The sequence below is a fragment of the Saccopteryx bilineata genome, chromosome 1 (assembly GCF_036850765.1).
Source record: "Saccopteryx bilineata isolate mSacBil1 chromosome 1, mSacBil1_pri_phased_curated, whole genome shotgun sequence".
Taxonomy (NCBI): domain Eukaryota; kingdom Metazoa; phylum Chordata; class Mammalia; order Chiroptera; family Emballonuridae; genus Saccopteryx; species Saccopteryx bilineata.
Window position 1 is genome coordinate 334,566,602 of NC_089490.1, and position 24,709 is coordinate 334,591,310.

Here is a 24,709-nt window from a genome sequence, read left to right on the forward strand (position 1 = left end):
AGCACAGAGGTTTTGTAGGCTCCTGGCATCTGAGCCTTGGCGGTAAGGAATATGTAGACGCTGGATATGTAGAGAGTCGAGACTGGGGGAAGGAGTAGGAACGGAGGGGGACAGTCTAGACTGAAAGTGTTTGTTCCCCTTTGTATCCCAGAGCCCAGCCACGAGTCAGGCATATTGTAAATGTTCCAGAAATGCTTGTAATGATGATGCTTCTGTTCTAGTGGGGACTTACTGTCCTCATTGTCCCCGGTCATACACATTTGGTCCTGACCCAATTCAGGTCAGATTCACCTAGAGGCAGTTAGAATTTGCTTCCCTTGTGAGTCACCTGCATGTTGCTCTCTGGAGACTCTGCTGGGCAGGGGGAGCTAGCAGAGGAATCTACTGGCTTCTCTTGCAGGTATAATTGTACCCCTTAATACTCAATTGGTGATTGCCGTAGCACCCGGGGAAGGCCTGAAGTTCAGGTTCCAGCCTGCAGTGATAAGAGCCATAGGAGAGTTGTAGGTCACAGAGGTGAGATAACCCTCCTCTCTTCATTGTTTCCTGTTGCAGCTGAGCAGAGTAAGGACAGAGAAAATGAGGCAAAGGACAGCTGGGTGAATAATGTCAACAAAGATGCTTTCCTTCCCCCAGAGCTAGCCGGGGTGGTAGAAGAGCCAGAAGAAGATGTAGGACCAGCAAGCCCGAGGTAAGACAGAGCCCCTGGGGAGAGCTGCTGCATGTGGGACAGGTGGCTTGGTGTGCTGCACGGGCACAATGGTGGGCTCTTGGTGCACGTGCTAAGCTGGGCTCATGGGCACAGGGAAGGGCATGTCTAAGAAAATGCTGGGCCCTGTTGTAAACAAAGCTTGGGTAGTACTCTGTTCCAGCTTCCAAAATGTCTAACAAATTTGAATATTAAGTAAAATTAAAATGATAAGTGGTAATTTCATTTAGCACCAACAATAGCTTCTTTTTTTTTTTTTTTAATTTGTACTAAGGATTTTTTCTTGGGGTAGAAGAAAGAGGTACTCTAAAATGAACATAGGGAAATGTGTCACTTCAGGGAAAAGATGAATTATGATCAAATTATAACAGCCTGGTACAATGAAAGAAGCTCAAGCATGGGAACCAGCTAGATATGAATTCAAGTCCTGAATATGCCAGTTATTAGCTATTTGACCACAGGCAAGTCATCGAACCTCTTTGAGTCCCTTTCCTTAACTACAGATAGGAGATAATATATACCAGGAAAGGCTACGGTGAGAGTTAGTGATAAAGTATATGTAGAATACCTGGCACTCAGCAAGAGATGCTCAGTAATTGCCTCTTACGGATGTAGATTGTCCTCAATGTTTCAGTTTCGGTTTTTGGTGTTTACCATACATCTTGTCATCTGGCCAATGAAAAAGTACCTTTGTACATCCTTCCTATGAGGTAGATGACAGTGGGGCTGCATTGCCCCACCTTTTGTATCATGATGATTAGCTTTTAGATATTAAAGGCTTTTTCCATTGGTGTTTGTCGCTTGGAGGTATAGTTGTTAGCCTTTGGTGGTGGCGGTAGGGGCAGCTGCATTTTATTTTTAACTCATCAGTGAAGACAGTTCATTCTTCAACGAATAAAGTTGATGAATTCGCTGGTGACACACATAGATTATGGGTCCAAGGTAGAGGCACCTGGGCAGTAGGGGTGTTTCCAACATAGATTATGGGGGAGGGAGTGGGTCTGTAGTAGAGGCACCCAAAAGCATTTCAGAGTCAAATATGAATAAACTTACATCGCATGGATAAGGGAATAATATACTGTTTCTAATACAGAGCCCATTATTTAGCCATTTCCCTGTGGAAGAGGACTCACTTTGTTTTCCAGAGGTGGTTGGTTGCACGGTTTCTCCTTTATTTGTAGTGTTTTGTGATGTCTGTAAAGGTCATGTTGGCTTAGCCGCTTTCTGATTCTGTAACCTTGCACTAGAAGTGACTTAACTTCTTAGTCTTTTGTTTCCTCAGCTGTAAAATGGGAATGATAATAATTTGCTACAAGATTATTGAGACTTTAATTAGCTAATGAATGCAGAATTCCCAACACATAGTTCATAGGACATAGTACATGCACTAGGAATGGCGGCGTGGCTCTCGCATGCACACAGCTATTCCAGGAAGCTCAGGAAAGGGTGTGAGGCATGCCCTGCTCCTTTCCTCTAGGTGACTCCCCATTTACTACTGCCTGAAACCCCCTAATGGGGTTCAAGCCTTCCTTTTTTTCACAGGGGAAGATGACACCTTAAATAGTAGTAGAACTCGGGGAGTGAGAACACAGTCCTTTAGATCAGTAGTCCCCAACCCCCAGGCCACAGACCGGTACCGGTCCGTGGGCCATTTGGTAATGGTCTGCAGAGAAAGAATGAATAACTTACATTATTTCTGTTTTATTTATATTTAAGTCTGAACAATGTTTTATTTTTTAAAAATGACCAGATTCCCTCTGTTACATCCGTCTAAGACTCACTTTTGACACTTGTCTCGGTCACGTGATACATTTATCCGTCCTACCCTAAAGGCCGGTCTGTGAAAATATTTTCTGACATTAAACTGGTCCGAGGCCCAGAAAAGGTTGGGGACCACTGACTTAGATAAAGCAGCAAAGAGCTGAGAGCAGCTTCTGAGGGCCGGGTGTGATGGGGGTGGAGGAGCAGCAGAGCACTGACTAAGGGAAGAGTGTACAAGTGCTGCAGAAAGAGAAAGGAGAAAATCTTGGAGTTTCAGAGGCAAACTTAGTTCATTGTACAATGTTATGTGGGTCAGACTTCCTGGCCTTCTCCGAGGAACTCATTTCATCTCAAAGGGTCTGAGGGACAGAGGTGCCAGAGTTCAACTCTTTTCTCTCAGGACCGCGTGTGGGTTGGTGGGTGTTACCCCGCTCTTCCTCAGTTTGAGGTTATCAAATTTCCAAATTTTGTGTCTCCCTTGTTTTCTATATTACTTGTTTGACCTTTTGGGCCTTGCGAGTCTCATCCACAAATCGGAATGGAGCTGTTTCACCAGGATATTGTGAGATTAAATGAAATGAGGTATGGGAACCACTTTCTCGGGAAGAAAGAAAATTGGCAATGTCCAAGTGGCATTAGAATTATGTTATTATAACATAGATGAGATATGGTTGAGAAAGCAAGAATAAGAATGTGAGATATACCCAGCATGCTTTGCTCATTGCCCAGCATGCTTGGTAATCATTCAGAACTGTTGACAGAGCTGTTGTTTACTTCCTCCTTTCCTTGTCAGAAACCACTACTTTACTCAAGATCAGGTTCCTGCAGTTTCTCACCTACGCTTTAACTTTTGGGAACTGGGTGTGTTAAGTGTATTTTGGGGCCTGTACTTTTAGACTAAGTGAACTTCAATAGAATGACTTAATACCTGTCAATATTTTCTTAGCCAGGAGTCAGGGAGCGTGAGGTAACAGTGATTGTACATGGTAATTTCTGAAGGAGGTTTCCCAATGGCCTCTGTGGCTAGATTCCTTCTTTCTGGTGGGGCGCAGCTCTGTGGAGGTTCTGCCTGTGAGGAATGAGAACCACTGGGCCGCCTGTGCTCTTTTTAAACTCATCCTTGTTTGCACCTGTCACAAGGATGACAGGTGCAAACCTGTCAAGGATGATCAGGCAGCAGAGAGCAGTCTGATGAGCAGAGAATGGGATTTATTTTAGAGTGGCAAAAAGAAAGCTCCAAATGCTCATAGTTCTGGTTAATGACCTTCAGTTGGTGGGGTGGGGGTGGGGGTGGAGTGCTGTTGGCACAAACTGTGGTAAAGAACTAGTGTTTTGTTTTGTTTTTTTAAATGTATTTCTAATTACAGTAGTATACTTATCTTTTTTTTTCTTTTAAGTGAAAAGAAGAGAGATAGTGAGATAGTCTCCCGTATGCACCCCAACTGGATCCACCCAGCCACCCCCATCTGAGGCTGATGTTTGAATCAACTGAGCTATTTTTAGCTCCTGAGGCCAATGCTCAGACCAACCTTGCTGTCCTCAGTGCTTGAACCAATCAATCTATTGGCTGTGAGAGAGGGAGAGAAGAAGGAGAGGGAGGGAAAGAAAAGCAGATGGTCACTTCTCTTGTGTGCCCTGAGCAGGAATCAATCCTGGGACTTCTGCACACTGGGCCAATGCTCTATCCACTGAACCAGCCAGGGGTGACAGTGTACATACTTTCAGTTTCTGCACTTATCTCATTGTGAACCAGTAACAGACAGCTCATGACTGGCACTGGTCCATGGTACGTCATGGCTCCGCCGCCCCCCCCCCCCCACACACACAACAATTGTAGAACATGTACACGATAATCTGTAGAACTGAGCCAAGGTGGAGAGTACAGAATAAAAATGTGAGGCACTCTTCCCCTGTATCAGGACCCTGTCCATAGTGAGGTATAATGGTCTGACTACAGAGGTAGGCCTGTTCTGGGATGAGAAGGCCCTCCTTTGTTACTTATGCTGACATATTCTATAAAACAAGTTTGGGAGCTCCAGAAAAACACTGAGAGTCTAGTAGCTTCTCTACTGACCAGGGCTATGATGTCCCTGCTATTAGTGCTTCTTTGGTCTGAAAGAGCCTGGAAGAGGACTGATCTTTTAGTGTCTCCCTTACTTCCCCCCCCATATCTTCCTTTAAGACCAGCTCTTTGTCCATACTCCCCCAAATAACCTATAGATTCAACACAATACCTATCAAGGTACTAATGGCATATTTTACAGGACTAGACCAAATATTCCAAAAATTTATATGGAACTACAAAAGACCCTGAATACCCATAGCAATCCAAAGAAAAAAGAACAAAGTTGGAGGAATCCTGCTACCTGATATCAAACTATACTACAAGGCCACAGAAACCAAAACAGCATGGTACTGGAATTAAAAACAGGCATATAAATCGATGGAACAGAATAGAGAGCCCAGAAATAAACCCATGCCTTTTAGTCAATTAATATTTGACAAAAGAAGAAAAAACATACAGTGGGTAAAGATAGTCTATTCCATAAATGGAGTTGGGAAAATTGGACAGATGCATGCAAAGAAAATGGAACTAGACCACCACCTTCTTACACCATACACAAGGATAAATGCAAAATGAATTAAAGACTTAAATGTTAAACTCAAAACCATAAAAATCCTAGAAGAAAACAGAGGCAGTAAAGTCTTGGCCATTTCTCATAGCAATATTTTTTTCTGATATATCACCTCCAGCAAGGGAAACAAAAGAACAGCTAAACAAATGGGGCTACATCAAACTAAAGAGTTTTGCACAGCACAGGAAACCATTAACAAAATGAAAAGACAACCCACTGAATGGGAGAACATATTTGCCAATACATCTATCTGATAAGGGGTTAATATCTAAAATTTACAAAACATGTAAAGCTCAACACCAAAAAAAACCAAACCAAACAATTCAATTAAAAAGTGGGCAAAGGACCTGACTAGACACTCTCCAAAGAGGACATACAGATGGCCAATAAACATATGAAAAGATGCTCAACATCACTAATCGTCAGAGAAATACAAATTAAAATCACAATGAGATACTGTATAACCTCACACTTGTCAGAATGGCTATCATCAATAAGTCAACAAACACCAGTGTTGATGAGATTGTGGAGAAAAGGGAACCCTTGTGCCCTACTGGTAGGCATGCAAATTGGTGCAGCCACTGTGGAAAACAGGATAGAGTTACTTCAAAAAACTTAAAAATGGAACTGCCTTATGACCCAGAAATTCCACTTCTAGGAATTTATCTGAAGAAACTCAAAACACTAATTTGAAAGAATATGTGTACCCCTATGTTCATTGCAGCATTATTTATAACAGCCAAGATTTGGAAGCAGACCAAGGGTCCATCAGTAGATGAGGGATAAAAAAGCTGTGGTACATTTACACAATAAAATACTACCTGGCCATAAAAAGGAAGGGAATCTTACCCTTTGCAACAGCATGGCTGGATCCAGAGAGCATTATGCTAAGTGAAATAAGCCAGTCAGAGAAAGATGGTGTCATATGATTTCACTTATATGCAGAATCTAATAAACAAAATGAACTAACAAGCAAAACAGAGGCAGACTTATAGATAGCGAACAGGCTGACAGCTGTGGAGGAGGGAGGTTGGGGAGCTGAGTAGGGGTGAATGGATTGAGCATAAAAGAAAAGAAAGATAAAATTCATGTACATGGACAACAGTGTGGTGATTGCCAGGAGGAGGGGGTGAGGGGAGGTGGAGGAGGATACGGCAGGGATAAATGGTGATGGAAGGAGACTTGACTTAGGGTGGTGAACACACAATAGAGTGTACAGGTGATGTGTTGTGGAATTAAAAAAAAAAGCCCTCCTCTCTGAGGACTGGTCCCTCTGAGCTTAGATTGACTTTGCTCTGTGGCCACTAAGAAAACAGGCCTCTAAAAAGAGAATAGTTTTGTACGGCAAGCTTCCTGGTTCTTTCCCCCTTCTGGTTACTCCTCTCACGTCCTTTTATCCTCACAACCCCCAGGTGCCTGGTAGCCTCCCTTCTCCTCTGAAGGAATCTAACATGCATTATTACACAACAAGGAATATTTGACTTTTCAGTAACTGTAAGCCTATCTGGATGCAAGTTTTGAGCTTCTTTTTTGATGAGCCGATCTATGAACAATGCATTTGATTTTTTGTCCTTGGGATTGATTGCAGTCCAGTAATGTGACCATTTCATTTCTTGGAGGCCTGCCCCACAGAGTCATTTATATTGAGCTCTTAAAATAATCTTTCTTAATCCTATAGGGTCTTGGATTTACCGAAATCAGTTGAGGTAGGAATAGTGTCACTGTGACATCAGTGTGCCTTATGCTCAGATGAGAGTATTTGTGTCAGATAAATCTATAGATAAATGCATAGCACAAGGTGCGGTAGCACCAGGGAAGTAATATTTTATTTTTAAAAAGACTGACTTGAAAGGCTTGGCACCACATGTTTCCTAATTTTGTTCCCTTGAGTTATCCTGGAGCCCTTTCTTCATTTGTTTATTCATGTGTTCAGCCTCATCGAGCGAGTGTTAACGTGTGCTGGTGCAGTCAGAGCTGGGCGCCCGGGAGGAGGTGCTGCATTAGCTTCCAAGATCACAGTCCAGAGAGAGATCAGCAACCAAGGCACAGGGAGAAAATCACTTGCAGGATTGCTTCTGATTCTAGATGCTGTTAATATTTAAGCTAGAAAATACCTCAGCAGAAGGTGAATGATGTATGCCGTTATTTTCCGCTGTTTTAGAGAGAGTTCAGGTTCAAAAGCTTTTGAAGGTTGGAGCACTTTATGGCCAGACATAGAAACAGATGGAGTGTCCAGCTGCCTATGTGATGTGATTTTAAGACTTCTGTAAAGCCCTAACTCTTTTCCAAGAGTCTCTGACTCAGTACCTAACATTATTATTTTTTTAGTTGTCTTCAAAGAGCCACATTAAAATGCAGATACTTTTAGAAGGGAAATCCTAATGCCAATATCACAGTCTAATATTTTAATAACCCTTTAAGGAAGTAAACAATTTTGTCTAAGTGTTCCTTCTGGTAGTGCCGGTTGTTTCTGCAGGATGCCCGAGGGAAGAAGTTACAGAGCATCCGGTGTAGCATGTGGCATGCTTGGCCGTTTATTAAGCTCATCTTGTGGAATGTATTGAATATCTTATATCTGCAGGGCACAGTCTGCTGCCCTCTGAGAGGCACAAAAGACACAGTATCTGGCTATATAGAGACTGTACTCTCTTGGGAAAAATAATACATCTGTAGAATATCTGATCACATGAAAACAAAGAGTGCCAGGCAGGGAGTGAATTCCTAATTTAAAATACCAGTAAAATGTGCTGTAAGATTTGAGAAGAGGAGACCCAGGTCCAAGTGGGCTGACCTGGGAGCAGCTTCACGGAGGAGGTGTGATGTGGAGTGGACTTTGGAGATAAAAGTGAGGATTTGGGCACAGAGAGCAGAACAAACACCCGAGGGAGGAGCTGGGGGATAGGTTGAGTAGAGACTGCAGAGATGAGTGAGGTTTGGGGACAATGAGTATATAGACCCTTTGTTGAGCATGAAGGGTCTACAGAAAGGAGTGAGAAGGTATATTGGTCAGATGGTGGAATATCTCCACTTCCTTTCTGGGGAGTTCAGACTTCATTCGACTGGCCTCGGGGGTCCTGGGAAAAGGTAATGAACAGAAGAGATACTACAGGGTCACCATCGTGTGTTAGACCCTTCCAGCTTTATGGTGGAATGCTGACTGGTTTAGGGGAGTGGAACTTTGGAGTCAGGAGGTCAGATCTGAGGTTAATACACTTGACAGAAATAAAGGAGGTGCTAGGACATGTGGACAGGAAGTGACAGGCATGAGAGTCACTGAGAAGAATCACCGGTGACTTTACTCCAGTCCTCTGGCCACAAACCACTGCTTTACTAATGCAAGAAACAGGCAATGTAGCTTAGCCATTGTGATGGCTCTCTTTGGAGTCAGGGTCAGACACACTTGTTTCAAATCCCCACCTTTTCCACAATTTGTTTTGTGACATCAAGCAAGTTACTTAATCTCTCTAAGCCTCACTTTTCTCACAAATGAAATGAGGTGAAGGATATATGCCTAACAGGGATGTTGCAAAGATCAGTTCAGAATAAGATGATCACTGTAGTGATGGCTGCCCAAGAAAAGACAGGCAAACAAACGTTGCTTTCTGCCTCGGGAGAAGCAAAGCCAGGCCTCAATTTGGGAAACAGCTATATTTTCAGAGACAACTTGACACCTAAGCCTCTTGTTTGTTTTTGTTTTTGTTTTTTTACTAAGCCTCTTGTTTTAATTTGCTTTTAAATTAAGCAGAGTTGTGACTGTAGCTATCCAGGTATCTCACTCTCATCCCGTTTCCCCCTTCCCCCATCCCAACTACAAGGCGGCAACCCCGTGAATTTTGTGTGTTTCTGGTATTTTAGTGAGCGTCTGACCACGTGTTCTCAATGCCTCATTTCTGCTTCTCTCTCTCTTTTTTTTTTTTTTTGCATTTTTCTGAAGCTGGAAACAGGGAGAGACAGTCAGACAGACTCCCGCATGCGCCCGACCGGGATCCACCCGGCACGCCCACCAGGGGCAACACTCTGCCCACCAGGGGGCGATGCTCTGCCCATCCTGGGCGTCGCCATGTTGCGACCAGAGTCACTCTAGCACCTGGGGCAGAGGCCACAGAGCCATCCCCAGCGCCCGGGCCATCTTTGCTCCAATGGAGCCTTGGCTGTGGGAGGGGAAGAGAGAGACAGAGAGGAAGGCGCGGTGGAGGGGTGGAGAAGCAAATGGGCGCTTCTCCTGTGTGCCCTGGCCGGGAATCGAACCCGGGTCCTCCGCACGCTAGGCCTCTGCTTCTCTTTTGCTTTCTGACCAGGAGGACAAAGACATTTTGTTTAAAAACTAAATAATGTGCCTCATTGTAGTTCCGCCAATAACATGGATTTCAAAAACAAAACAAAACGTGGTCACCTGTCTGCTGCTGCCTTCCCTGCCACTGCTCACGTGGCCTTCATGTGTTCAGCCGTTCACCATTGGTGGACCCAGCACTGTACAGGCATCACAGGGATAAAGATAGTTAAGATCCTCTTGAGGGGTCTCCCAGTTTACTGTAAGAGATGAGATATGTATCACAGGGCGAGGTTGCAGAATAAACAGGAAATACATAGCTGAAGTTTAGTAAGAGAGAGACTGGTTTTATCCCTGGGAAGGCAGGGACAATGTGATGTGCAACATGGGCACTCAGGGCTGGATGTCCAGGGAGCAGAGGAAGGAGAATTGGAGGCTCTGCGTACCTCTGTTCTTGGTGAGTGGGAAAGGGGAAGGAGGAAGATGACAGGGGAAGATGGGTGTTCCACGGAGACCTTGACTGTCAGCGCTTGCGGTCAGCTCCTCTGATTATCATGTGACTGTTTTACATACTAAAGGAGATGATACAAAACACTGAGAAACTGAGTGTAGCTTCTTCTATAAGGTTCCTCACGTCACTCACTGGCTTCTTAAAATGACGCTAAAGAGAAATTGCTTTCTAGACCTGACCTATTATTGTTGTTGTTGTATGTGAGTTCTGTCAGTGACCAGATTTCTTTTTTCATATTGGCTAGAGAGAACTTGATTCAGCTTGTACCCATATGTTGCAAGAATAGCCTCCTGTAATTTTTTTCAATTAGCCTTAATTCTGGCTTCATTATAAGGTCTTACTCTTGTTTCTTTTCCTTCTCTTCCTCATCCTTTTTTCCCCCTCCTTCTCACATCCATGTGATCAGACTGTATTTTATATACATCTGCCTCATCTGCTGTGATTGCTTTCTGGAACAGTGAGGAGGGTAACAAAAAGAATAATGGCTGCCTCAATATTTCAGCCTCTTCCTGGGACTAACTGTGCATAAAAATAGCACTTGAAGTGCAGCGGGAAAGGAAGGAAGTGAAGCCTCAGGAGCACCTCTGGCAAGGCAGGCGTACTAGCCATGGGGCCCATTGCTCTCCCCTCCCCAGCCTCCAGTTCCTGTGCTGCATGTGGAAATCCTTTGAGGCATTTTCCATAGTCTTGATTCTGTGAAGTCACTAAGAGAAACTGGTGAAGTTTAATAGGTCACATGTTTTCAGCCAATAATGACCTCATCTCTTATGCCCGAGGCAAGGCCACTGGAACAGGAAGTCTGAGCAGGTGGTTTTCCTCCCCTTCGGAAGCCACTGTAACCCTCTTTTGCCCTTCTTAATAGCCAAGGGACTGGCTGTTCAGGAGGGAGCCTGCTCAACTCACTTTTCTCCATTCACTCTCACCGTACTCTCTTCTGGGTCAGTCCCATCCTTCCAGCAGCGAATCATCCTCGAGAATCTTTCTCACCCCTCTACGCCATCTCCAGGCTTCTAACCTCCAGCATCTTCTGGATACAGTGCTTGCCCTTAGCACTCTCGTATATTAACAAGAACTTACCTGGCCCCTTGGAGAGGTAGGCTGCAAGTTCTCAAAAAATTGCCCAAACCCTCCAACCTCCCTGCATAGAATCTCCTGGATCTGCTGTTTTTCCTGTTCCTTTGCTGAGTCACTTGTCTCACTTGAGCCTACTCTTTGGTGTTTGCTACCTGAGTTAGAGCAAACGTTACCATTCTGGCCCTGGCTTCTGGGATGAGGCCTGAAAACTCTTTGGAGCTATATTTTAGCAACGATGCTCCCTCCTTGAGATCATTTTCTCACTTTCATTTGCATCTGATGTTAGCATCCTATTTTTTTTTTTTTTAGCTTCTGACTTTGAGACAAGTTCATTTCTACAAATTTAAACTGTAAACCCCCTGTGTGCCTAGTACCGTGTTATACACTTCAGGTTTCTGATGGATTAGTTTGTCTTGTCTCATGCTTATCTGTCATTTCTGTCCTACCTTTTCCTGTGCTTTGCTGCTTAATAATTTCTAGGCTCAACTCCCTTTCCCTCCTGGCAGTGTGATCTTACAGACTTCCTCTCCTATCCTACCTGAATAGCTTTTGGCTTCAGAGGCGTGATTTATGCTTTCCCAAGAGCGAGGTTTTATTCTCTGAATTATTGTTTCTCTTGCAGTTCCAGCGTGGTAAATCCGGCTCCTACCGTGATTGATATGTCCCAGGATCACTCAAGGACCTCAGCTGTGTTCCCATCTAAGGTATATGAGCTCAGACTTTGGAAACCTCATTTTTGGTGGGAATGCCATCTTTCTCATTTTATCAAAGCACCATAAAATAAAAAGTATTTAGTAGTACTTTTCTTTTCTGTACCAGATACAGATAATATTTAATATTTAATATAAGAAGTCACTCTAATTGGTGGGAAAGTTGATAAATAACATGTTACTGGTCTATCATGCTGAAGACCCAGAGTTCTTGGCCCTGAAGAATAAGAAGTCTGAAGCTATCGGGGGCTGCGTCTTTTAAGCTTACAGAACGCAGCTTGTTAGCGCCATGTCACTTCTTATTCATTTTCATAGCCTCCTGACTTTCTGTTAGAGGTCTGCTTGCAGGAGGAAATTGCCAATTTATGAAACTACAGACAGTAAACGTTGATATTTAGTCTTATATTAATAAAAAAAAAATCTGTTTACTGATACTTTTTCTTTATTATAATTGATAATCATAATAGTGACTATAAATACTTCAAGATACCTTGGTAGGTGTCCTTTAAATCCTTCTAGAAAAGGTCAATTACAATTATATTTAGTACAGCTTCAGCCTAGAGTCTCATTGGTAAAAAAGAACACTACTGGGAATCTGTCATTGGAGTCTCAGGTTAACCCTGACCTTGGCCAGCTCTTTGACATATCCAGGCCTAACTTTTCTCACCTCTCTGAAATGTGAGATATAGATTTGAATGTCTGGTTCTGGTTTAACATTGAGAATTCTGGAATTGAGTATATTTTATATAACAGTTTTATCTTTTTATATAACCTATACAGTAATTCTATGCTAACCTGATTCACCAGGACAAACATTGTTCAAATATGCCAGATAGAGTTTACTGGATAAAACTATCAAATATGGGCAATAATAAGCATTCTCTCACACCAAGTTGTTGTTATGACTTTACAGTGAGTTTAATAAACAGTGCTTTTCTCCCAGCAAAGGAAGAATCCATTTAATAACTCTGAGTTGCCAGAAGATCACTTATCTCAACAAACCAAAAATGAGCAGTCAGAAAATGGAAGGACTGGTTTCTTTCAGACTTCAAAAGAGGGTAAATATTATTTTTATGGACTAGATATTTTTATCTTTGTTATCTGTGGATGAAGGGAAATTCTCAGAGTTCCTTTAACTAAAATAACTTTTAAGAGAAAGTGAAAGGCCCTGATGTTTTTTTTTTATTCTGCGTTTTCCATTGGTCCCCTGCCTGAGGTAAGGATGCAGAAATTGTAGACACTGGATGGAGGTCCAGGCTTGGAGCTGTCATTTGCGTAACCTTTATGCCTTGGGTTCCCACTCAATGAACTGGGAAATTTTTTGACCAGAGGTATTCAGTCACTCACTTAACAGCATTTATTGGATTTATAGCTTATGCAGACAGAGTTCTGTTGAAAATTAAAAGTTTGCCTCCCAAGAAAAAGGCCACTTGCCAAAGTTACGATCCTCTGATCTGTAACCGTCAGCCGAGCTCCCTCGGGAGCATCAGGTCAGGTTTGTGACTTAATTAATTTAAGTCTGCCTCTTATGGAATTTTACTATTCCTCCAAACCCGTTAGAGGAAATACTAAATCAAATACAATTAATACAATTTAATCTTCTCAAGAGTAACGGTAAGAAAATTTCACAAACATTAAAGATTGGGCAACAGGTAGAAAATTAACAACTGAAAGTAGAGTTAGGACTTTCAATTAGCCTGTTAAATATTAGTGTATTTTCCCCTCTCCAGTGGGAATACTTTACATAGCATAAAATATTATATGGGAAAAAAGTGTCACTGGCTTACATTACCTTGTTTTTTTAACATTTGACAAAATTAATTTTTGTTTTCAGTATTGAATTTTGTTTCCTTTGAGTTCCTTTTTTGGTTTCCATATATAAAAGTTTTAGGTGACTTTTGTGTTTTTCCTTCACTTCAATGAGGAATTTTTGAAAATTGGTTTTTTTTAAATCTTTTTACTAAGTATAAAATACCACATAGTATGTATGTAAAGCACATACATATATAGTTCAGTGAAGTTTGTGCATGCATTTTTAAAGGCTTTTTAATTAAGTCTGCATTTATATTACATAGTTTATTGTCTTTAACATTTTAATACTTTTGCTAAATGTAGATTGAGTTCATGATAGGTGTTTTAAATTATAAGTTATTCTTCATTTGCTATATCAGCTAATGTGTGGTCATTTTCAGGTGAATTGTCAGGGTCAGAAGAAAAGTCATCTCTCCTGGATATTTCAAGTCAAAAGTTGGAGGAACCAAAGCAGACTTTTCCAGGCCCTGAGAATGGATCCCAGATCAAAGCTCCAACCCCTAAAGCCAGGAAAATGATCTACAAATCACAGGATTTAAAGCTGGGTGATAACCAGTCCTTTCCTAGACCGAGGACAGACTCCCTGAGCGCGAGAGGGGCTCCAAGAGGGATCCTGAAGCGCAACTCCAGCTCCAGCAGCACAGACTCAGAAACTCTTCGTTTTCATCAGAACTTTGAACCCAAAAGCAAAATTGTGTCACCTGGCCTAACCATCCATGAGAGAATTTCTGAGAAGGAGCATTCCTTAGAAGATGACTCCTCCAACTCACTGGAGCCATTAAAGCACGTGAGATTCTCTGCAGTGAAGGATGAACTCCCGCAGAGTCCCGGGCTAATCCACGGCCGCGAAGTGGGGGAATTCAGTGTTTTAGAATCTGATCGGTTGAAGAATGGAGCAAAAGATGCCGGGGACACGGATAAGCTTTGGAAGGACCCTACGCCTTCCCAGTACAGAGAGCCTTTGCCTTTCCATCCATCAGCCTTGAGCCCAAGTGCATTAAAAAATGAAACACATCAGCCAAAGAGTTCTGGTTCTTTTCCAATTAGTGGGCACCCTTCTCCCTTGGAAGTTTTAACTACAAGACCACAGTCCAGTGAGAATTCACCCACGACCAATGAACAAAAAGCTAAATCATCAGAATCGTCAAGGCTTGAATCGGAATTGTCCAAAAGCCCTGCTGGTAAGAGAGTTATCACTACCCGGCTGTAAGCACTGACCCAGGGTGCTTGGAGTGGCTTGGCTAGCCAGCCTGGTAGAAGATACATTTTGCCTCCTAGCCATTTCAGCTGGATTCAGGCAGATGCCACTGGGGAATGCTTCTCCCTGTTAATGGGTTTGCATGTTTTCCTTGATCAGCAATAATTAGAAGAATCTGGATAGCACAGTTTCTGGTTCATTATGCTTTAATCTAAAAATGCAATTATATCAGTTATTTAAATAAATTACCATGTTTTAAGTTATATCAAGGTGTTTATACCAAGCAAGAATTAAAAATATGCAAATACCTTTTTTTTTTTTTTGTAATTGACTTTGGAGAGAAAGGAAGGGAGAGGGAGAAAAACATTGATTTGTTGTTCCACTTGTTTATGCATTCATTGGTCATTCTTCTGTGTGTCCTGACTGGGGATTGAGCCTGCAAACTTGGCTTGTCAGGACAATGATCTAACAAACTAAACTACCAGCCAGAGAGCTAATATCTTTTTATGGAGTAAATATATTATTACCTACCTAATTCAAATTTGTCAATTGCCATTTTGATTATTATTTTAATTTTTTATTTTATTAGACTTATTGGGGTGATATTGGTTAATAAAATTATATGTATCAAGCACACAATTCTGTAATACATCACCTGTGTATTGCATTGTGTGCTCAACACCCAAATTCAAGTCCCCCATCACCATATACTTGGCCCGCTTTACCCTTTTCAGTCTCCCCTCACCAACTTCTCCTCTGGTAATCACCATTTTGTTGTCTGTGTCTATGAATTTGTTTTGTTCTGTTTGTTTATTTGCTACTTTCTATTTTATAACCCACAATGAGTAAAATCATATGGTTCTTGTTTTTTTTCTGTCTGACTCAATTACCATTTAACTGAACTTTGGCTTCTCTTTTAATCTCAAGAGAACCTTCACTTCCTCATCCTCAAAGGATGGGACACCAGACTTTGAGTACTTACTTTGACCTGCACAGGGCCTCTAGGCATTTGTTTTTTAGCCTTTAAAAGCCCTAAAGGAACTTTTTGTCTTCCAGCTGGTATGAGTTGAGAGGCAATAAGAATGCTGCTTTTTCCTGCCAAACAGCTAACTTGCTCTCTCTGGAAGATTCTACAACTCTCAGGGGATGCCTCAAAGTGCTTTCCCATACTGATATGATTACTTCATAATTCTTTTGTTCCAAAAAACAGAAACAATGGTGAAAATCATTCCTTGTACTGTCTCACATCTTCAAAAGTCTTCATCCAACCCTGTGATTATTTCTTTATTGTCAAGAATATTGACAGTAGCAACAGTCAAGTTTCTAACCCACTGGCTCTCCCTCTCCCTTATTAGTTCGTATTAAATTAACCCTGACTCACTTTTGCACAGCTCTTCAGTTTCATACTTGTTCAGATCCATCTACTTTTTAAAGGACAAAGCATTTCACCATCCCTCCCCCCTGGACATTTAAAATCATTTGAACAAAACAGGATATTTTTTTAAAATTAAACATCAGCAGGTGCTTCTTCAAGAAATAAAGAAACTCATATTAAAGGAAATTATTAAAGTTTAAGTAAATATAGCAAATACTAAGATGATGCTTACTTAAATGTTCATTCAAAAGGTGAAGGTTATTTCTTTGGTAATATTTTTCTTTATTATAATTCATAGAAGAAATTTGGTAAACTTTTCCTGTTTTTCAGACCTCCCCTCCTTTCATATTTATTTATTTATGTATTGATTGATTGATTTTAGATAAGTGGAAAGGAGATAGTGAGGCAGACTCCTGCATGCACCCCCACTGGGATTCACCTAGCAATCTATCTGGAGCTGATGCTTGAGTACTGAGCTATTTTGTTTTTTTTTTTTACAGGGACAGAGAGAGAGTCAGAGAGAGGGATAGACAGGAATGGAGAGAGATGAGAAGCATCAATCATCAGTTTTTTGTTGCCAACACCTTAGTTGTTCATTGATTGCTTTCTCATATGTGCCTTGACCCTGGGCCCTCAGCAGACCAAGTAACCCCTTGTTCAAGCCAGCGACCTTGGGTCCAAGCTGATGAGCTTTTGCTCAAACCAGATGAGCCCGCGCTCAAGCTGGCGACCTCGGGGCCTTGAACCTGGGTCCTCTGCATCCCAGTCCGATGGCTCTATCCACTGCACCACTACCTGGTCAGGCGAGTACTGAGCTGTTTTTAGCAACTGAGGCTGACACGCTCAGACCAACCAAGCTATTGGTAGCACCTGGGCCATGCTCAAACCAATCAAGCTAACTGTGGGAGGGGAAGAAGGAGAAAAGAGTGGGGAGAAACAAATGGTCACTTCTCCTGTGTGCCCTGACCAGGAATCAAACCTGGGATGTCCATATACTGGGTAACACTCTACCCATTGAGCCACTGGCCAGGACCTGCCCCTGCTTTCAAAGAATACCTTTGAAATTTTGTTTTTAAGTACTTATTTGTGCTTTCTGATTTTTAAATTGCAACTGACCATGGAAATCAGGAGAAAGCCATTATTAGCTGTGCTTATTTTGATTGACAGACCTTTTGGACTCAGAGCTTACAAACAAAGTTCTGCTTGCTTATTAATACACTTTTTTTTGTGCTTACCACAAAACTATAAATTAAGAAAATGGAGCATAAAACAAAAATAAGGACCAAAAGAAAAGGTAAAATCTACAAATTATAAGGGTTTGACATTAGAGTATCACACTCATCCTGGAGAAAACATGAGACAAAAGAATTCCTTAGACTTAGAGGAAACAAAACATTACTTGGCATGTAATTTTTAAAATAATTGTTCTTATTTTTAAAATAATATACTTTCTACCCTGGCTGGTTTGCTCAGTGGTAGAGCGTCAGCCCAGCATGTGGATGTCCCAGGTTCAATTCCCAACCAGGGCACACAAGAGAAATGCCCATCTGCTTCTCTACTCTTCCCCCTCCCCTTTCTCTGTATCTCTCTCTTCCCCTCCTGCAGCTGAGGCTCCATTGGAGCAAAGTTGGCCTGAGCACTGAGGATGGCTCCATGGCCTCCGCCTCAGGTGCTAGAATGGCTCTGGTTGCAATGGAGCAATGCCCCAGATGGGCAGAGCTTCACTCCCTGGTGGGCATGCTGGGTGGATCCCAGTCAGGTGCATGCAGGAGTCTCTCTGCCTCCCCGCTTCTCACTTCAGAAAAATACAAAAAAAAAGTATATATATATATATATATACACACACACACACACACACACACACACACACACACATATATATATATATCATATGTGTGTGTGTGTGTGTGTGTGTGTATATATATATATATTTTTTTTTCATTGTAAAACATTTGGAAAAAAGAAATGCCCTCACATGCACTTAGCCAACAGCTGATAAATGGTGCGGTACCTCACCAGCTAAATTAAATGAGGTCAGGGGATGAAGGGATGGAAGTACAACTGGCTCCTCTCACCATCGATCCCTGTAACTCACTTCACTTTTTAAAAAAGAAGAAAAAATGCATACAGGATAAAACAAATATCATCTGTGATGTCATTACCTAGCATTAACTATTGGTAACATTTCATTGTATAGCCTTTCAATAATTTTCAGGCATGACTGTAATTTTAAATGATGTTTATACTGCCCAGACTTCTTTTTTCAGTAACAGTATATTATGAACATTTTTATCATCATTGACTTGTTTTCTGTTAAACAGACTGACAGAATTCTTATAGATTTCTGAAAGAAACTTTACAATTATTGCATATATTTAATAGTGCAAAGTGTAGGTAAGGAAGGAAACCAGTATCTATGTGCCAATTATTGTATAAGACTTTATTGTTTTCATATTGAACTAGAGTTGATGAGTAAAATTAAAGGTAGATTTTTATTAACTAATATGCCCTGTAGTGCATTTAAAATGTAGCTGACTTCATACAAACTTTGCTCACATAATTTTCAAGAACATGTATTGTGTAGCCTAGCATTTATAAGGAATAAGGAGAGATGCTGAGATACCCAAATCTTAACTAAATAGGAAGAATGGGTGAGATCCCTTATCTATATGTACGCTGTGCCCTGTGATGAAGGCTCAGAAAGAACTCTACTTTCTTAATGACTTAGAAAGAACTTAAATATTCTTCTTTAGTCTCCTAGCCATTGGTTAGCCAACATCAGGCAGAGATCACATTCTCCATTAGTCCTCATTTTAGTCTATTTGACTCATTGAAATTACTTCTAAGTCACAAATAATAGGAGGGAAATTGGGGATAATGAAGGAGCTTATGAGGTCATGGTGCTAAATCTCCAGTGTGCAAGACAGTCACTGGAATAGCTGCTAGTAAAGATTCTGGGCCCATGGTCAGAGACTCTGGGTTACTAGATCAAGAGTCTGGCCCGGAAATGCAAATATCCTTCTTGTTCCAGTCTGATTTTCTGGAGGGATCTCCTTGTTTCATCTTCCTTGGAAGTTATTTTTCCCACTCCTGAGGTCTTCTAAGTCTGTGTTCCTCAAATTTGGGTATAAACCCTCAGAGTTTATGAGTGTGCCCGTGGGTAGGTGGAGTCATCAACCTGGGGAATCTTCCTGGAAGGTCAGTTTTATGCAAAGATTTGAGAGTGCGAGTAAATTAATATATAAAATGTAATGTGGAGCAGAATACAGAATTTGCATGAATTTTTAAAATAAACCAAAGATATAAAAGAAATTTTCCAATTTGGTCAACACCCCATACTTCCAGGGGGGGACTACATTTACTTTATTCTACCATCATAGGCCATTTTTGGCAGAATATCTTATTTAGGATAGTTTACATTATTACAACCCCTGAAAAATGCTGATATAAACAGTTATTATTGTGGAACATATAAATACAAAATGCTTTTTTAAAAGATAACGTGAGTGTTTGAGTAATAATTCTTGAAGCATTCTCATTTCTTATTTAGAAGAGCATTTCTGTATTGCAGATGAACTGCCTCATGTGGAGCCTGAGCCTTCTCAGGGGCCAGACTGCAGTTCTAGAGACCATCAGCAAGGTAAGCCTCCTCTTCTCAAGGCCCTAAAAGCTAAGACGTTCTCATGCTCGGGTCCACATGCCACTGAGATAAGGAAGACAACTGATGATTCCATATCTAAAGTCCTAGACTGGTTTAACCGAAGTTCTCATTTAGATGACAATAAGTCACCTCTCCAACATCCCCAAGGAATAGAGCCCAAAGTAAAAGCAGACTCAAAATCACACATTGCTGTTGCCTTGGTGACAGATGATACCAGTCTAAAAGAAAATGGCTCAAAGGCTCTGTTATCTACCAAAGTTGAATTGATGCCCATGGGATCTGATTCAATGTTCCAAGAAGAGGGAAAGGTGCTGCTTCCTGGAAACTGCCAAGATCGTAAAGCTAACATCAAACCCAGCTCTCTTAATTTGTCCCAACAAGGCAAGGAAGGTCCAGGCATATTGCAACCATTTGAAATCTACAGTCCAAATCAAGGGAATAAAACTATGGACTATAGACAAACTTCAAAAAACACAGGAACAGGAAGTGGGATACCTCACCCAACCAGTAACTATTCCTATAGTTATCGCAACAGGGCAGATGCGGCAAACCAATTGTCATGCAGCATTAAGGATGCTGGCAGCTTAGGTGAACAAAAGCCCAAGCTTCGTGTTTATGAAAAAGATAGAGGAAACTCAGAGGTGAATTTTGACTCTTCAAAAATTGTCAAAGAGCCAGGTTTGAAAGACAACATGAAAGCAGAGAGAGAGAGCAAAGGAGGAGGTACTTACATCCTGAGAGCTTCCCAAGAGCCAGAGAATGCCGAGTCTCTTGCCGGGGCTGCCAACAACAAATCTACTTGGAAGAGGCCTGCGGTCCAACTACAAGAAGAAGCTAGTGAGGTTCCCAAGAACCAGGTGCAAAGAGAGAAATACAAAAGAGTGAGTGACAGAATATCCTTTTGGGAAGGTGAGAAAGCTGCAGCTAAGTTAACTCACAAAGAACCCCCACCTTCACACAGTCAGAGACAACTTGCTAAAGCCTATCAGCCTGTGAAGTCCATGGACAGTTTATCTACAGGCCAGAATGAATATAATCAAGTCACTGCCAAGCAAGTGGTCCTAGATGGGGATGGCCAAGCAGCTCCTCTCTCCAGTTTTTCTTCCTCAAATAACCCAAAAGAGACCAGGGCCCAAATATCAGGTCCATCCAAAAATTATCCGTCCGCTGACCCACCAGGTACAGTGTCTCTGCTTCAGACTGAGATAAACGAGCCCATAGAAAGATTGCCAGAAGCAGACAGCTGGCGTTCTGGAAGAGACGTCACTTTACCGGCACTGCAGCATCCTTCAAACATTGGGAGTGACATACATACTTCTTTGAAGAAAGACAGATCTCTAATTAATGAATCAAATCCCAACTTTAAAGTTATGTCCCTAAAAGGAAGAATGGATGAACTCAATACAGAACAGGTTTATAATCACATTCAATTTGAGAATTTGAGAAAGTTCTGGGACTTAGGAGCCAACCCAAATAGTCAGGATAACATTGACAGGAATACCACAACCAAAACAAGCCAAAAAAATAATGTGCCTTTTAATAGCCAGAAACACGAAGAATTCCATGACATCAAATCATCAGGAGAAAATACCCATGAAAAAGAGCCGTGTCTAAGCCCCCCAAAAGTTCCAACAACAGAGGAAATAGAGGAGTTAAATTCAAAGTGCACCCTCCAGGTGTTACCATATGAAACCACATTTCCATTGAAACCACCCACAGAATCCACTCGTCAGTTGCCAGGAAATGAGTCATCAAAGGAAAATGTGCAAAAGACTATGGAATGGTTTGATACTCCAGTGTTCAAGGAAGAAAAGGATTACCGGGACCAAGAGATTCGAGAATCCATAGTGAAAACAAGTGTTTTATCTAAAGACTACAAAGATGCTCTTAACGATAGCTTACAGAAGCTGCTTTCAGAAGCTTCATCACCAGCAATCCAACCTCCTGAAAGAGTTCACGGAAAACAAGTGCTTGAACCAGGTGTTTCTGAAAATAGGACATGGCCTCAAAAGGCCGATTTTGCTGATGCTAAGGAAGCAGCCAAAGGACCCAAGGACATCGTTAGTGAGCATGTAGACAAGACTGTAGTTCCTCCAAAGGTCAAACCCAGCACTTTGGCTGCGAGTCTAGATCAACTGCTGAAGGAGGGACCTGGGACTTTACCCTCTCCCCTGCAAGCCAGCGTGGAACGCATCACCCCTAAGATCAACTCTCAGCCTGAAGAGTGTCGAGTTTTTAAAAAAGGCGTAAAACAGAGTCACAACTCCTCAGCCGATCAGAGAGAGATAAAAGCTTCTTTTCCAGAGAGGGAAGAAACTTTGGGAAAAACAGCTCTCCCTGAGCAAGCTGACAGTGGTGAGTGCCAGCTGAACCCGGAACACACGTCTCAGATGTCTGTAGTAGGGTCTCACCCATTGGACCAACCTTCGCATCTTCACAGAAAGGGTTCTGTTGGGATTGTGGCCAACTTTCCCCAAGATAAGCCTTCTTCCAGCGATGCCCACCTTGATCCCCAGGATAAGGCACTGCCCTCTCGAAGGGAAATTTCAGAGACTGTAGAAAAAGTCATTGTTTCACCCAAACCTGCACTGAATGACGTAAATGTTGCATTACAAAAGCTACTTAGGGAAACTCAGTTGAGTCATCCAGTTTTGAGGGAGGTAGTTCCTGGAGAAGTAAAAGCATTATTTCCTTCTGTATTTACTGTACAAGCAGCAGGTAGCCCCCAGAATTCCCCCGGAGCTATCCCACCATTGGCCACCACGGACATTGTAGTTGCAGACAGGAAGGATTTTTATTCCTGCGATGTAGTTCCTGATAAATCTTGTGAACCTTCATCTTATTTAGCTGCCCAAATGTCTCCATCAGAACAAACCCCTAGCTCATTTGGTTCCACTGGTGCTCAGTATAGTGAAAAGTTACCTCGGGAAGTGGTAGAAATTGTGAGGGAAACAATTATTCGGCCTAAATCAGAGCTCCTTGAATTCAGTGCTGGTTTAGAAAAACTACTGAAGGAAACCATTGGAAATCTCTCCTCAAAGTGTGAAAGTGACACAGGGACACCTTCTCCATCAACGTTCATAGGTAGTACTGAGGTGCCCAGGCCAGCGGCTTCTGAATTCCATCCTGAGGAAATAAAAGAAAGAGTAAAAAAGTCTGAAGCTCCATCAATAACTGAGAGTGCTTTTGATATTGGTTTTCAGAAACTCCTTAAAGAAATAGCTGAAGCTCCTCCTTATGAACTTGGGGTGTCAGTGAAGGAGGGGGTTCCTGAGGAGGAACCCTCAGGGTCAGAGCAGGCCAGGTGCTTGGGGAGAACCCAAGAAACCTCTGAAATGAAGCTTAAGAGGAATATTTTCAAATCTCAAGTCAACCAATGTGATGACGTGGTGAGAGGAGCAGCTGTGACTGGTTTGTCCGTAGAGCTCTGTGATTCTGAAAGTGGAGCTGAGATCCCGGGAATCCTTTGTATTCTGGATGATGAAATAGGGATTGTGGAAACAGTCAATGCCTCAGAGCCCAGGGGCAGTGAAAGTGAGGTTGCAGGGGTTGGAGAAGTGGCTTTTCAGGAGCCTAGCTTCCAAGAAGGCCCTGAAACAATTAGTGTGTCCCAAAACAGGCAATCTCTTCCTCTGCTGACCAACAAGGAAAACTCGACAAAAACAAGTAAAGTCGAATTGCTTCTGGCATTGCCATATAAGAGGCATGAGGAAGAGGAAGAAAAAGAAGGTATCTCTGACTCTGATTTTTCAGATGGAAACATCGATTCTAATGCAGAAAGCTGGAGAAATACCTCCAGTGAGCATTTTGAATTTCTGAACTCATTGATTAATGAGTTGACTTATGGGATAATGACGTAAAAGATGATAGAATTTTTCAAAATTGGAATTAATTTGACACTCTCAAATAGTGCTAAATTCTTATCAATTCAGTTCTCTCTAGCCTTTCTTAATAAAACCTACATTTCCTGTTATAGTCTTTACCCACAGGGCAGTGTTTAGTATTTTACTTTATTCTCATTAATCAACAATAGGACTTTTAGGTTTCAAAAATATTTTTAAAGAACTCTTTGGGTTTAGAAACTCCCTCTAACAGTCGAGCTAGTTTTCCTTCTGGAAATAATTAGAATTTCTTTCATAATTGGCAATCCAAACAGAAGTCTCTAGAAAGATTTGTGGCAAGAAATTGCCGCAGATGAGCACAGATTTCCTTTTTAGGAGCGATAGTTGACCGCAGTAGTGGCTAAATACCAGGTACAAAGTGCAAGGCCGAAACTTTCTTTTCCTCAGATACCCTGTGCTGTGGTGTTTTTGCTGCCACACTCTCCCTCTCATTGTCAATTATCTTCAGACTCTTCCCCTTTCTAGAGTATGACTTTGGTCAAATGACTTCACCTGCTTCCACACAAGGGCATTGCCTGGCTTGCTGAGTGTCCTTGGCTCTAGCCTTGGCTAAGTGGATGAAGACCTTAATCGAAGACCACATTCATCTAAGTGGAATTGCGGGTACCGGTGTCAGCCAGGCTGTAAAACAGAGGGTTTGTCTTAGTTTGCTATCCTGATCAACACAGGCGTGTTGGCAGAGAGGCCCAGGAACAAATAGGAAAGAGAAGTTACCTGATTAGGGTGATGAAATGATCAAGGATGCTGCCCAGCAGGACATTTTAACCAAAATTGCTCATTTAGTGTTGCTCACCTTCCTAGTGGTTTAAGAGGATATGTCATTTTCTAGCTCGCTTTAGTCTCAATGAGAGTAATGAGCTTTGCTGAGTGGCTGACTTCTGAGTGTGAGGTTCCTTGGCAAGTAGCGATAGGGCCTCTTGAAAACTGAACAAAGATTTCCTCTTCAGTCCTAATGAATCAAGTTGAAGCAAACTTTAACAAATGTTTCTGGTAAGAAAAGTGAAATACCAGTCTCTGAAAACAAACATATTCAAGACTAGAAGTCAGCATGTTAAACTTGTGGAAGTAGACTTTTACTAAACTGCCCCAA

The 24,709-nt window shown here is 41.9% G+C and overlaps 1 protein-coding gene across 20 annotated transcripts in view; it reads left to right on the forward strand.

The window, feature by feature from the left end:
* Positions 1–24,709, forward strand: part of SYTL2 (synaptotagmin like 2) — a 135,947-nt gene that overhangs the window by 71,907 nt on the left and 39,331 nt on the right. For 4 of the 20 annotated variants that reach the window (XM_066248749.1, XM_066248757.1, XM_066248775.1 and 1 more), the window contains 5 exons: positions 556–691; positions 11,584–11,665; positions 12,615–12,729; positions 13,864–14,664; positions 19,628–23,515. In XM_066248749.1, the coding sequence (XP_066104846.1) occupies positions 556–691; positions 11,584–11,665; positions 12,615–12,729; positions 13,864–14,664; positions 19,628–23,515 (5,022 nt within the window). Of the gene's footprint in view, positions 1–555; positions 692–11,583; positions 11,666–12,614; positions 12,730–13,863; positions 14,665–19,627; positions 23,516–24,709 lie in introns of those variants that run through there. The other 16 variants (XM_066248825.1, XM_066248833.1, XM_066248889.1 and 13 more) reach the window with 7 other exon arrangements.